A 15443-nucleotide genomic window follows, 5' to 3' on the forward strand; every position below is an offset into this window, starting at 1 on the left:
AAATGTGTTTAATTAAAGTAGTACTATTTTGTAACTTCATTGTCTACTGTAATCATGATATTTTACAACTATCTTCTTAAATATACTCTACTACTGTACTTAAACATAATTATTATCCACACAATCTACCCGCACAAAGAGAATGTAATTTCATGCGCACACACTCCAAAAAATGTGATATCCATTGCAAAATTTCATACGAAATTTGCATTTCTCCGCGTGAATACGATCCGGCGAGAGTTGGCGCAATTTTCGTATAATACATGATAATTGCCCACAGAAAAGTTGCTGCTACAACTGATTTTTCCCTCGGCACCGTAAACTTTTGTAATGTTTGGATTAAGTTCCTAACTTTTCGGATGAAATTCAAAAAATCTTTTTAAACACACCCAATTGTGCAATGAAAGTGATAAATATACATCATTCTGAAGTCATTTGAAGAGTTATAACTTAATGTAGGACATATTTTATATCCGCGGGGATAGCGACTACCCAGTGTTAAAACCCACTATAGTGGCTCACGTAAGTGTGTCGCGTTCCGGGATCAGCTTTTGTATATCCGGTTTCAAAAGGCCGGCATAATTCTGTCAACTGCCGAGGGATAATTATCCTCGTCAGTCGACATTATGTTGGACCCCACTCCACTTACCATCAGGTGCAGTGCACGTATAACAAAAAGGTAAAATTAGAGAATGTATGTATGTAGATTTAAATAGAAATTTGTGATAATTTAATATTAGAAAAGTTCAAAAATATGTACGTTTTAATTCTCGGTTGTTCCTTTGATTTATTATTAGCATTTAACATATTCTGCAATTGTTTTTTTTTGTTACAATTTTATAATTTCAGAATTATGAAGCAAAAACCCAACAAAATAACACTGTTCAATACCATTTCTCCCGATAAAAATATTTACTTATACAAACATTAATTACTCGATGTCAATAATCATCTTCACTATCAGAAACTTCAGACTTAACATTCTTCGCAACAGGACTTCTACCATTTATCATATCCATTAAATCCACCTTCTGCATCGTGACCCTCACGAGGTCTTTCAAAATCTTCCTTATATCGTCGTCTTGGGATATTAGGCTTTTAATTTTCTCCTTCGTGAATCCGAAATCTCTTCGGCCTCCAATCGGCGGGATCTTTGGCTGTGGTTTTATCCTCTTTTTCTTTCCTTTCTGTGGCACCGGTTGCACTGATATTAGCGGCTGTCTTGGTGGTGATGGGATTGGCTTTAAGAAATTTTGTGGTAAAGGCTCCATATTTCTTCCCGAAAATGGTGGAGAACCACACTCGTTTCCACAACTCAAAGCGCAACACATTCTTGGGAATGGGCAATCTGGTTCCCTGTTTCTTGGGATATCAGGAGCTCGGAGGACTGTTGGAGTAACTGTTGCAGGCTCCTCTTTCTTTTTGTGCTGACAGTCTTTGTAGTAGAGCAAGTTCTCTATACTCTCGTCGGAGGAAGACGCGTATTTTCTCGAATTGATTTTTATTATTTGCAAAGTGATTAATATCTAAAAAATATAAGAGAATAATTTTAAATATTTTATATTCTACTTCCGAAATAAGAAGAAGAGTTAAATTACGGTCGCTAATAAAAAAATATTTTAATTTATAAACTTATTTAAATGTTTTTTATGGCATCAAAATTATGTATAAAACGTAATAATATAAATTAACTTACAAACAATAATAAATCCATAAGTTTACCACTTGCGTCAACATGCGTCCGACTTCACCAATAACTCCATTATCATTAACGAGTTTTGTTTTTGTGGGATATTTACAAAACACCGCCATTATTCTAGCAGTGATTTCAACTGTTCTATTTCTTGCTCCGGTGTTACATTCATTGTAATTTTGCCACAAATGTGTTTAGATATTTCAACAATAGGTTTCAAGCAAAATGGATGCGAAGTTTCTTTTGATCTCGATAATATATCTCAAATAGACACAATAGATATAAAAACTGGACAAGTTCGAGTTGGACCCACGCGCCGAGGGTTCCTAGCTTTTTTTTATTAAATGACATGTTTATGGTTTTCAGATTTTTTTGCTTTACATGTTCTGCAAGACATTACTTCTTGCCTAATTTCATGATTTAGATCAACGTGAAGTACCCCATAGGTTTTGATTCCCTTTTTGCAATCCAAAAATATGAGAAAATGTACCATATAAACATATATTTTGATTTGGTTTTAACATATATTTGGTCATATGTTTTGATCACGTTTACATTGATTTGAATTTTCATCGATTCGACTTACAAGCTTGATTGTTTCACAGCTGAAAGTTCCTCGCTAGACTCAAGCAAACAATTCCGTATGAAAAACTGAATAAAAGGTAACTCTGTCAGAAATCTAAAAAAGCTGTTGCTTATTCTACATTCGTTTTGAGAGTGTGAAGTAATCAAATTAAATAATCCAAACAACGTACGCTCGCTAACAAAAGTGTATTATTAATGATGAAGTACAATAAATTTTGTGTGGGCTAAAAAATGATAAAACTGAATTTTATAGAACTCATTAGATCCAATCACTATAGTAATGTCATACAAAATGATACGTGCCGAACATACACAAATGTAGTAAAATAATTATCTCTATTGTTTTTTGTCTGCGGTGTTACCCTCTGCAATATATAAATAAAATGAAATGAATATTTTATCTGCGCAAAAGTTATTACAGTATAAATCTTAAATATTGGTTTCTAATCAGCCCTTATTCACTCACTGCTGCGTACAAGCCTACTCTTTGTCAAGTCATTCTTCTAATAAATAAACTTTTGAAAAATTTATTGACATGCAAATTTTTAAATGTGTATATTATGCATATTGATACCTCATCACAATAACAATTACCAAATTATAGGAAGACTTCGGTTTTCTCCTTCAGCTTCGAAGAAATTAAAGAAAACTTGAAAAAAATAGCAAAAATGCTGCTACGACTGCTTTTAAGTAGAGAAATTTACATTACATTGGGATTTGTGGGCTTGAACAATGAGATTTTATAAAATTTTATAAACAAAACATATCCATAACAACTAAAAGCAAAAAACCATCCATTTTTATAATGAAATATAATTACAGGCCCAATTTTCTAAACCAAGTCCTGTTAGAACTATTGCCAAATAACATATTTCCAAAGTGAAAATTCTTTAGAATCGTTGTGATTTGAAGCTCGATAAACCGAAAATGCTTCACGATATTTGAAAACGGAACAGCGTTCAACCAGCCCGTATGCTACATTTTGCATACATTTTTTTTTTCATTTATGTAAATATTTTAATCACACAAACAAATTCATTTTGCTAATATGTATTAGTATTATGCATAAATTCATATCTTCATATATATCCATCTCTTTCTCTCATAACCAATTTTTGAGAAGTTTCACTATTGCCGTCTGTGTATTACATACAAACATTTTTTTCTTTACGAGACTATTAAACTCATAGTAACACTCATAGTAATATTGTGGTATACTGAAAGCGATAACTTTATCAGTTCTGAAGTGGGTACTAGGCTCAAGTGTTTTGCACCGATGTTCTCACGATAACACGCGCTGTTAGTACAACTGTCAGTCAAATACACTCGACGAACTGTACTTAAATACTAAAGTAGGTAGGGATAATAGGTTATGGCTATAGGCTTGCCTGTCGCCACCTATCACACCATGGGACGGAATACATATAGAGAGAATTGAGTGCATTAGTTTCGCTTTTGCCTACCCCTTGGAGAATAAAAGAGCGTGAGGATGTATGCAAATAGTCAATGCAAATGACAGTGTTTGCGTTACTAAAATTGAGAGGTTAGTCTATAAGGATTTTAATTGTTTTAGTGACCGAAAGTGTTTATTACCATTCATTTATATTATCAATAGCCATTGTACAGCGACATACTGGAAATTGGTCTTTGAAAGGCTGAATCAAATGAACTGCATTTAGTAAGATGGTTACAGAAGGCTATTCAATTAGAACTATTGTAACGGCAGAGGACAAAAACTTGCAAATCAAATAATTCGCTAACAGTATCCACAGGCGCCAGGCACTGATTTTTTTGATTTACCAATTATTAAACAGCCACTATTGTTTATTTTTAAATATATATAAAAACAAATCAAGAAGTGTTTTAATAAATGTTTTTTATTTTGAGTTTCTATACTTACAGTCTAAAATATTCCGTTACATTTAACTTATTCTGCTTTTCTCTAATATAATATTGTACAAAATTTATCATTGCTGTTATCGACTGTACCAATATGTAATGTGAAGGAAAGTGGCAGTGAAATCGTCAAATCTCTCAAATTAATTGCAAGAATTCTGTATAAAAGACTTTACTGAAACCACATTAGGTACATTTCAGTAAAGTTAATGTTATTAGGTAATAGCTTACAATTTGTCCTATATTTAAGACGAATAAATATAAAATTCACAATCATCACCATCATCATCATCAGCCTATATCTTTGTCCACTGCTGGACATAGGCCTCCTCCAATATACGCCATTTTACCCTGTCTTCGGCCTGTCGCATCCAGTTCTTACCAGCGACCTTTCGCAGATCGTCACTCCACCTAGCTGGAGGGCGTCCTACACTACGTTTGCCGAGCCGTGGTCTCCACTCAAGAACTCGTTTACCCCATCGGTTATCGGTTCTTCGACAGATATGCCCTGCCCACTGCCACTTCAGTTTGCTAATCCTGTGTGCTATGTCGGTGACATTGGTTCTCTGACGAATGACCTCGTTACGAAGTTTATCCTTCAGAGAAACTCCGAGCATAGCACGTTCCATAGCTCGCTGAGCGACTTTGAGCTGGTGGACCAGCCGTACTGTGAGCGTCCACGTTTCGGCACCGTAGGTCATGACAGGTAGGACGCACTGGTTGAAAACCTTCGTTTTCAGACATTGTGGTAGAAGTGACGAGAAAACCCGACGCAGTTTGCCAAATGCGGCCCAGCCCAGCTGGATTCTCTTTTAACCTCCCTCTCAAGGCTGTTTCTTCCTAATTGCAGAATCTGCCCAAGGTAGGTGTATTCCGAAACAGCTTCGAGAAGGTGGCCATTGACAACGATAGGTCTTGGATCTAGGTGGTCATTGATCATAAGTTTTGTCTTATCCAGATTCATTGTTAGACCTATTCGCTGTGAGGCCGAAGCAAGGCTGTTTAGCATCTGTTGTAGTTCCTCCAGTGTTTCTGCCATTATCACTATGTCGTCTGCGAAACGCAAATGCGAGATGTACTCACCATTTATGTTAATGCCCATACCTTTCCAGTCCAGAGTCTTGAACAAATCCTCCAGTGCGCTTGTGAACAGTTTTGGGGAAATAACATCCCCCTGTCTCACCCCTCTGCGCAGCTGAATGGGTCCCCGAATGCTGGTTCTGTACTTGGACACACATAGTGGCAGATTCATATAGACATCTCAGCACTTCGACATAGCGATAATCTACTTGACAACGCTGTAAGGATTCCAGGACAGCCCAGGTTTCGACAGAGTCGAAGGCCTTCTCATAGTCCACAAATGCCAAACACAGGGGCCGATTATACTCCTCGGATTTCTGTATAATCTGCCTCACTGTGTGTATGTGGTCTATGGTACTGTATCCTCCGCGAAACCCAGCCTGCTCCGGGGGCTGAAACTCGTCGAGTCTCCTAGCGAGGCGATTCGTGATAACCCTGGAGAACAACTTATAGACGTGGCTCAGGAGTGAGATGGGCCTATAATTCTTTAGAAGGGTTTTATCCCCCCTCTTAAAAAAAAAGAACCACCAGACTCCTACTCCACGCATTTGGAGTTCTCCCACAGTGTAGAACGGTGTTAAACAGCTTTTGTAGCTCCTGTATGACAGGAAGGCCACCTGTCTGCAGGAGCTCCGAAGTAACTCCGTCCTCACCGGGGGCTTTTCCATTTTTAAGTTGTCTCAGAGCCAACACGATCTCGCCTTGGTCGATTTCTGGCAGATCGTCGCTGTAGTGGCGCGTCAGGGTGGCTCTGGGATCATGGTCGACATGCCGTGGATAAGGAGCATGTGCAGCGTATAATCGACCATAAAAGTCCTCAATCTCGGCAAAAATCTCCGACTGTGACGAAACGGTTTTGCCCTTTTGTGTCGTTAACTTCGTCAGGTGGCTCCTTCTAAGCTGCTGAGCAAATACCTTAGACCCTCGGTTTCGCTCTATCGCTTCTTCAATGAGGCGTGTATTGAAGCTCCGAAGGTCTCGGCGTATCATTTTTATCGTAAAATTCACAATGTCAATTGTCAATTGTTGTCATAAATAAATAGGAATAAAATGAGTGCTTAATATCTAGAAAATTAAGAGAACTATACCTAGATTTAGTTTAGCTCGCAGAGCTGAGATATTTTATCATAAAAACATAGTACAGTTTACATAGTTTGCGGACTACACACAAATATGAAAAAATATCTCTACCCTTCCAATTAAGCTAAACAAATATAGCTTAATTCTTGGTGTGCAACCTCGTTAACTGTCCAGTAAGTTAACTAAAGGATATCGTTTATTATTAGTGTATATAATAATATCTTCACAAGGTATTGTGTAGGAAGAAGGGCAATGAAGCTCACGTAATACGAAACTGATTTTTATTAGGACGGTAGATAGAGAACAGGCCGGGTCGCACTACTCTCTCCTTTATAAATATTACTTACTTTACTACATTATAAATTATAGGCACATATATACCCATTATAATATTGTAAAATAATAACATAGTTAGCGGTCCACTCACAAGTATGGAAAAATATATCATTTTTTTTAGAAGGGCACGGCAAATCGACCGCACTGCACCTGGTAGTGAGTAGAGTGGAGCCAATAGAATGTCGACTGACGAGCGATGATTACCCTCGGCAGTCGACACAATTATGCCGGCCTGTTGGAACCGGATATACACAGGCTGATCCCGGAACGCGACACACGCGTGTCACTATGGCGGGTTTCAACACCTTGTGCACGGTGGTCGCTATCCGGGCGGATAAAATATCCTACCACCCGCAAAATCCAGTATACATGTTATTACACTAGCATTTGAAGATCCCTATGCGTATTATCCTTTGCCATCTTCTTCTTATAAGTGTTAACAGCGTCCAAAATATGTTTGAACATGGCCAAATGAGTACTCTTATTATAACCCCTCTCTTTCTTCTCCTTTAGATTTTGACAGTAATGATACCACCACGGCAATACCATATACTGATTCTCCGGGCCCAAATCCATTTGGGAACAAAATCTCTGGTTTGGTATTCGTAAATTAGTCATGATCTTTTGTCCTTTTTCCCTTACTTGTGGTGGAAGTTGGGGAGGTGGTTTAAATTTTGGGGGATGTGGTCTTCTTCGTGGTAATAGGCCGCAGTGCACTATTCCCAATAATATTATTAATATTAGACCCTGCAAAAAATAGGAAGGTTTAATCTTCTTGTTGCCCGCGTGAAGTTTTCCGGGATAAAAGTCCCGCTATATATTTTCCCGGGATGGAAAGTAGCCTATAACTTTCCCAGGGACTTCAACTTTCTCCGTACTGAATTTCATAAAAATCCGTTGAGCAGATTTTGAGAAAATCGATTACACAGACAATCAGAAAAGGGGATTTTTTTTATAAAATATATAGATAGTTTTTAATTACCACATACATATTTGAAATATTAATCTATATTTTCAATTAAAATGCTAGTAATTATAAAATTACTTACCTGAATATTTTCATTAAACATATTAAATTTACTAAATATGCGCACCGATGCGTTATTCATGCATTAAGTGAAGTGTGTGGTATAACGAATAACAAGCTAATTAATACTACATGTGCAAAACGTGAAAATTAATTACAATTTCACACTTACTTATTTCAATTTTAATAAAAAATCAATTACTTATAGCTGTATGCTTAGTTTATAGTGTTAAATTAATATACTTCTAATGCAAAGATATTAAACAATATGTTAGTTATAGACGGGACGACAAGACCAAATTTGTACTCTTAAAGTTATTACCAATTGGTAATAAGTCGTCTTATTTGAAATGTCCGTGTGATAAGATGTCACAACGTCCTTAGACATTAATAAAAAAATATGCTGAACATGCTAAGCATGAGCATCAAAAACAAACAAATCACGATATGTAAAAAATTAAGTATTTTACATTGGTGTTTTGCTATTTTAATGGTAGATTGAGTAACTATCACATTAGCGCAAAAATTTTGTATCACAATCTTCCCCATGTCAGCTCTATATAATGTCAGAACTCTTTGTTATAATGAAATAGAACAAACAGTTCTAGAATTTCAATGACATTTCATGACCAGGCGTGTGTAACCTTTAATTCATATTGTATTGTAATAGAAAAATAGTTATGTGTGTACATACCTATGCTTTGAGTACTGATTTGAAGAAGAAAATTGTTTTATCAAATACTGTTACCAGAAAATCAGACTATTTAAACTGATTGTCATACATATAGACAGGTTTTTAAGGAAGTATCCATTGCTAAACTCAAAATACACACACATAATCTATACTGTTTAATGTGTTTGCACATATTAGTTGTTAAGTCATTACTAAAATATCAATTTTTAAATTATTTCTTCATACATAACTTAACCAATAACATCCAAACAATTCGGTCTGTTTAGATTTAGATTTTAGGACTTTGATTGCCGCATAGCCATATTGTCCCTCGAGCACATTCCTTTCTCGTCAAAGGACGGTAACGCACTCGCGATCCTCAGTTGTCTGGTATTTCAGGATTTTATTGGCGTCCATTACAGTTAGTATACAATACAGAATTTACTAAGATTCGTTTCTTGACGTTTGTTAAACTTCTTATGTTTCTACTTAAGTTCCTGTAGCAAATATATGAGCAAAAAAATCATCGAGAAATTTTGCAATCAAACTAATTATATAATGAGTAGCAGAATGAAATTTCAAATTTATTACGAGACTATGTTCTCCTCATACCCATACTGCACCTCCTGGAAGCCAGGATTGGCAGTGGCGCGCAGTTTATGACACCGCGATGAAGCGCCGCGAGTATCAGGAGCACTAATTTCACTAATTATTCAAATAGAAAAACAGAGAGGAGTTGTAAATTACGCATAATTGGTGGCGAATTAAATTTTGGGTAAAGTTACGGAACAAAAATCCACGCCTTTAGTGGTACGAGTAAGGATACAATCCATTAGAGTAACTAGTGACCAGATTCAGTTATATTTATATCCACTAGTTATTACTTACATAGTATTTACCAATTCACCAAAATTAGCGGTAGACTTCATTCTTATCGGGAAACTGCAATCCCAATTAATTCATCATACAAATTGAGTCACTAAGCTTGTAACGGAACCCAATAACATTAGCTTCACCACTTACCACTAAACCATTGGGCAATTTCGTATATATTTTTATAAATACAAAGTCGGAGAACTAGTGCATGATGGCCGACTAAAAGCGCATGCAGTCAAGTTAGCACCATTGTTTATAATGCGGCCATTATTGTGATGAGACGCGAATCAAACTGAGACCTTTGTTTTCCTGGATTTAAAACTCATCTTGTAATGTATAAGGCATCTGAAATCTGCTAATTTAAACTGAAACTTTGCCGTATTTATGTCAAAAATAAATACATGAATACTGGCCTAAATCTGTTTATTATTCCGACTCTGCTAAGTGATTACGTATTAATAATACAGCTCTCGTATTCAAGGGGCTATCTGGGTAGGTCCCATCGCAATGTCTATTTCTACCGCCAAACAGTACATACCAAGTTGTGTTCCAGTTTAAAGGGTATTGTATCCCATGTTATTACTGAGCATTATGGGGCTTAACTTTTTAAAAATGTCTCAAGGTAACTTACTCAGTGGAGTGCCACGCAGCACTACGTTATACAAAGTTCTGTATAATGTTGCTACTATTCGTGGGCCGATACCATCAATTACGCTTACCTGATCGCATAAACCTCTAGTCATTCAATTGGAAGAAAATAACGAAAAAACACATCGATGCAGCTCGAGAATCCGTGCATGAGAGAAATAAAGTATGAAGGGTAAGTAGTAGATTAAAATCTTGCAGTGTCTATCGATAGTCTTTACCTACACCTGTGAAAAACAAGCGTGATTTTGTTTATCGGTACAATTCTTCCTTCTTCTCATCCATTATTTATTTATAGAAGCTTTACTACCTTATCGAAAATTTAAAATATTATTATAATATACCAACAGTTGTAGATTTATTTAATTTAATTATTCCTAACAAAATTCCTATATCTAACAATGTCTTCTAGAACATTCTTATAATACGGATGTACGGTGCTAGTCGTGGTCTTCCTTGTAGGATCTGGTCGCATATTCGTAATCCATTGGCAATAGAAGTACCACCATGGTAGCGGTAACCATAGGTACAACGGTTTCGACAGCTTGTCCTTGCAGATCTCTTTTGATGGTATGTCCAAACACATGGACTCATCGGTACATTCGTGGTCAATGTTTTTGTATCCTGGTGTGAAAGGATGGAATACTGGACCCCAGTCTCTTTGGAATACTTGGATGTGAATCATAGTTAACATTGTGCAGTATATTCTGGAATAAATACACACACTCACATCTTCCATTTGCGAAGGTGTAGGCAGAAGCGCAACTGGTGTACCCACTTTGCGACGGAATACACGGCCCCATGATGTGATAAAGAGCGAGCCTATCGTCATACGGGGCATAAAATACGGACTCTAATCCTATTCCAGGAATCAAACCCGAGACCTCAGAAAATGTGGGTGGGAGGGCCGAATAATGTAAAAGCGACAACGAATTAATTAGCCTATACTAATATTATAAAGGAGAAAGTTTGTTGTCTAAGCTCTGGAACTACTGAACTGATTTCGAAAATTATTTCACTAAAGGTACCTACATTAGTCATTAGTTCTGAGTGCTATACACTTCTTTTTATCCAAGCGAAATATTTACCCCGAAAAAGTTTTTCACGGGCCGAGCCCCGGGCAAACGTTAAAAGATATATCTTACCTAACCCAAAACATATATAGTAGGTAATGTATAAATCGGTCGGTGGTAATACACTGGGTAGTAGACTGGATACGTAAACACCTGTGGCAGCTTCAGCTTCTTGAGCTCACTGTATATCTGGTTAAAATGGTTATGTATCCTTTGCTTTATTTCATTATTGTTTCCCGACGATTCTAGAATTAACATTGCGAACAGTATTGCTATTCCTTTTGGATGCATGGTTGCTGAAAAATAGAATAATATTAAATTAATTTCGCTCTGTAAGCGAATAAATAAACAGGATATTCTCGAGCTAGCCCTTTTTTATTTTAACACGGGGAAATAGGCAGTGATAGGTCGTGAGCCTTTTGCCATATCGGGCGAAGATTCCAGACTCCGGACTTATACTGAGTGGAAAAACCTAATATCACAGCCTTATCTGGTGATTGAACCAGAGACTCCAACACTGCAGTCGTGCCGAAATAGAAGTACTCCTTCGCGATAGACAAATATTCTATGACTAGAAAATCTATAGCCTGGTTGAATACCTGTTAATATAGTAGGTATTATCGAAAAGGCAAAACTAAGCATGGATTAAAATTATCGAACCAAAAATATGGGTCTGAAAAGCATCTAGTCAAAATCTAATATCTGTAATACAATAATGATAATTATTGAGTTTCCTGCGCTGCCCATAAAACCATGACGTAATCCGCTTAGTGATGCCGCTTTTAGTAAAATTGTACTACTACTTATATTTAGAATTACTTTATAATATTTTAAAATTGTTCGTTATATCATAAATTAATGTTTTCTTTTCCCTTTGTGGTGGAAACAAATAATAAAACCTACTTTCTATCTAAGCTGAATCAGACTTCTAGTATATCATCATCATCATCATCAGCCGCAAGATGTCCACTGCTGAACATCCTCCATCATATATGTAAATATATTTTCCAAGTTCCAGAGTATAGTCCACTGCTGAACATGGGCCTCCATCATTTATGTAAATATCTTCCACAATATATAAATTTGTATTTTAATGTAATAAAAATAGTGTAACTCACATACCGTTGCATTTTAAAACGTTCTGTACAACAAAATTATACAGAAATTATGAACAAAACGTAGTCAACGCAATCTCCATGTTTTATCGACCGCTGTTCTTTACGAGTGCTTTGTAAACAATGTTTTATTGAATGTAATAAAATCGTTTACTGAGTTACATGTTAGGTAATATCGTAGATTTCATAACGAGCTGACACAGCTGCTTATTTTGTTTATGAATGTGCTGAATAAAATCTTGTTAGCTATAATAGTTTAATTAGGTCTTCTTACGCGACAACTCCTTAGGCGATCGGCAACTGATGTCACCAGAACAGTTTATTGTTTAAAATAATCAAGTAATTGTAATAAAATATGACGCCATGAAGGCTGCAAAGTCTTGAAAACATCGGGAAAATTATAATCTAAAAAACCGTGATAAAATCCGTAAAATAGGTTTATTTCGAAGTCCAACATTCGCGTAAACATAAGAAATCAGAATTAACTTTTCTACAACATTCTTTACTGGAGACATAATGAATTAGTGATGTAACGAATATTCGCATTCGCATTCGCATTCGCGAATATTCGCATATTTTTGGATATTCGCATTCGCATTCGCATTCGCAAAATTTCTGCGAATGTTTTGCGAATGTCAATATCAGAAAAAAAAATATTTGAAGATAATAGTAGACTGCCTCGGTGGCATAGTTCTACTGCATGTGCGGTACGGCAGCGCTCTAAGGTCCTGGGTTCGAATCCCGGATCGGGCAAAGTGATATTTGGGTTTTTCTGTTCAGTATCAGCCCGGAGTGTGCCCGGAACTCAATTGGCGAAAAGTGGGTGCCCTGGTTGCGCCTCTTCATACCCCTTCCGAGATAATATTCGTAATACTGTGTGTGTGTAATAGTAGGTTAATAAAATCAAAATCTAAACTAAAACAATATTCTTCTACAATAGGGGACCGGACAGGTATTACCAAAAAATCTGAAATTTAGTTTAAAGTAAAGTTTGTAATATTAAAAATATTATCTCATATTTGTTTTTGTAAAAGAGTTGTGATTTGTATTTTTAAATCAATAAATAAAATACAATAATTATAATATTTTTAGTCTATTCTTTACGGCAAATGAAACACCAATCACGGCGCATGACGTCACACGTGGGTAAAATGTAAGCAAACAGACGTCATCTGGATGTCATACCGCGTTGTGTTATTTTAATGCTTTAAAGGTTGACACAGAACTGCTCTAATAATTAATATTAATTTATACGGGACGTTGTTACTATCTTCCAGCTTAACGTTTACAGATTGTTTAATCGTTAATCATAATGGACCGCAAAAAATATCGTTGGTGCGTCGTACCTGAATGTAACAATACTTCTATATCTTCACCAAACAAATTATTTATTGATGTACCACGAAAAGCAGATATACGAATAAAGTGGTTGCAGTTAGTAAGACGAACCTACGACGGAATGTCTGCAGACTCACCGATTTAGTTCTGTGAGGATCACTTTGATGTAAGTAAATAAAAAATTGTGTTTCGGTTTAAAATAAATCGATGAATATTTCAATTAATTAAATCATTTGTACACCCAGGGAGGTTATGGTTATGAGATGTATTTATTTATGTTTTAGCTGCCACATGATATGGAAAAGAATATTTATTTATATAGAATTCTGGTTGTTACACAGTAACCTGAGATTGCCTGAGATTAACACGGTCTATGCAGTGTTGCCAGATCATAATTTCTCTTTACCCCAGGATTATTTGGAATTTAAAATTTTACCCTCACACGAGACGAAATGACATAATGTAGCATTTGCGCGGGAATTATAGCTATTTAACATTTAGGCATGGTTTTATGTACTTTTTAAGCTTTATTTGTGCAAAATACTATTTTTCTTGGCTATTTATATCCGCAATGATCAATTTAAAACACCTTCTGAAAATTTGTCCGGTCCCCTATTAATTATAAATATAGTCTAAACAAACAAACAAAAAATTATAGACCCTCAAAGAAAAATACCTCTCTGTCTTAAAACATACCAATTAATTAACTATTTTTACCATGTTTTTAAGTTAGTAATTAAACTTGAGTAGAGGAATATTAATCTTTAAAAATAAACAAAATTATTTCGTTTACTTTAACAAAGCTTAAAAATGTAATTCTCATTAGAACTTGTAACACAATAGCAACTAAGAAATTAAAAGCAATAGAAAGAAACTAAAACAAATTCTTCTATAATTTTTTTATCAGTCTTTACATAACTTTTTAATGTTTAGATAATTATCATCTTAGATAATAATAAAATTTAAATAATCATCATAGAAAATTGGCGCCAAATTTGAACAAAAACTAAACATTCGCATTCGCATTCGCATTCGCGAATGTCGGTAGCAGATATTCGCATTCGCATTCGCATTCGCATTCGCGAATGTTCAAAAAATGACATTCGTTACATCACTATAATGAATGCGTTTAATATTTTTAGGTATTATTATTACATTCCAATAGCCTTGATACGGTAACAGTGGCATCGTCAGGTTGGCCGAGTGGTCTAAGGCGCCAGATTTAAGCTCTGGTTCCCGAGAGGGAGCGTGGGTTCGAACCCCACACCTGACATTTTGCTACAATTTCAAAACAGTATAAATACATAGTTTATTTATTTAGGTTAGTCGTTTATACGTCTCATAACAAACTTAATTTTTCTTAATTTATATGTGCAACAACCACTTAAAAGCTAATACAGCATGCACCACTTATATAATTACTAATTATTCTCACGTTACATGACGAATAATAAAAAATATTTTGTTTCTCTTTATGTAATTTTTCCTTCCATTTCCTTGTTTTACAAACTACATAGTAGCTTTAAGAAAATCGTGATTCGTGAATTGTGATGAAAAATTCATCTTTATCTTTGCTCCTTGATAAGGAGGCCAATTCAAACAACATTCATAATAAAACATAAACAAAACTAATATGTGTTGAGACATACTAATTGATGTTTTGACCCAATCAGTTTTAGACATTTTTTTGAGAAATCAAAATGTCAACTAAATAAATATAGATTATAATTTGCCGCAACTTTCGTCTTACAATGATGAAACAAAAATTACAAGATTTGATTCCGTACAAGGTTATCGGAGCGTCTAAGTTAGAATTAGAAAAAAATGTACGCTGAAAAGAAGTTTTCTCTTTATTTATGGTTTGTTTTTTAATCTCCCTTTAATATAATTTGTGTTTGTCGAAGTCTATTATCCATTCTTATTACATTGCTTTCAGAATAACTGTTTTATAAATTAATATTTAATATAATTATCGAGCAATGCTTAGTACCTACCCAGGACTTTTATTACTTCTAAGCTTGCCGAA

General features: G+C 35.4%; 1 protein-coding gene, 1 long non-coding RNA gene and 1 other non-coding gene across 3 annotated transcripts; 1 reads left to right on the forward strand and 2 right to left on the reverse strand.

Annotated features, from left to right (window-relative positions):
- Positions 1-819: 819 nt before the first annotated feature.
- On the reverse strand, positions 820-1934 carry LOC115447775. Its single transcript, XM_030175008.2, has 2 exons — positions 1697-1934; positions 820-1526 (listed from the first exon to the last, which is right to left on the reverse strand). The coding sequence occupies exons 1-2, from the start codon at positions 1712-1714 to the stop codon at positions 942-944; spliced, it is 603 nt and encodes a 200-aa protein (XP_030030868.2). The 5' UTR covers positions 1715-1934; the 3' UTR covers positions 820-941.
- An 8290-nt stretch (positions 1935-10224) lies between these two features.
- On the reverse strand, positions 10225-12287 carry LOC115447704. The gene is made up of 3 exons (XR_003939035.2): positions 12087-12287; positions 11037-11260; positions 10225-10598 (listed from the first exon to the last, which is right to left on the reverse strand). It is a non-coding gene; the product is annotated as an uncharacterized LOC115447704 (long non-coding RNA).
- Positions 12288-14606: 2319 nt separating this feature from the next.
- On the forward strand, positions 14607-14690 carry Trnal-uaa. The gene has a single exon. It is a non-coding gene; the product is annotated as a tRNA-Leu (tRNA).
- The last annotated feature ends 753 nt before the right edge of the window (positions 14691-15443 follow it).

Source organism: Manduca sexta, chromosome 21, assembly GCF_014839805.1.
Source record: "Manduca sexta isolate Smith_Timp_Sample1 chromosome 21, JHU_Msex_v1.0, whole genome shotgun sequence".
Lineage (NCBI taxonomy): Eukaryota > Metazoa > Arthropoda > Insecta > Lepidoptera > Sphingidae > Manduca > Manduca sexta.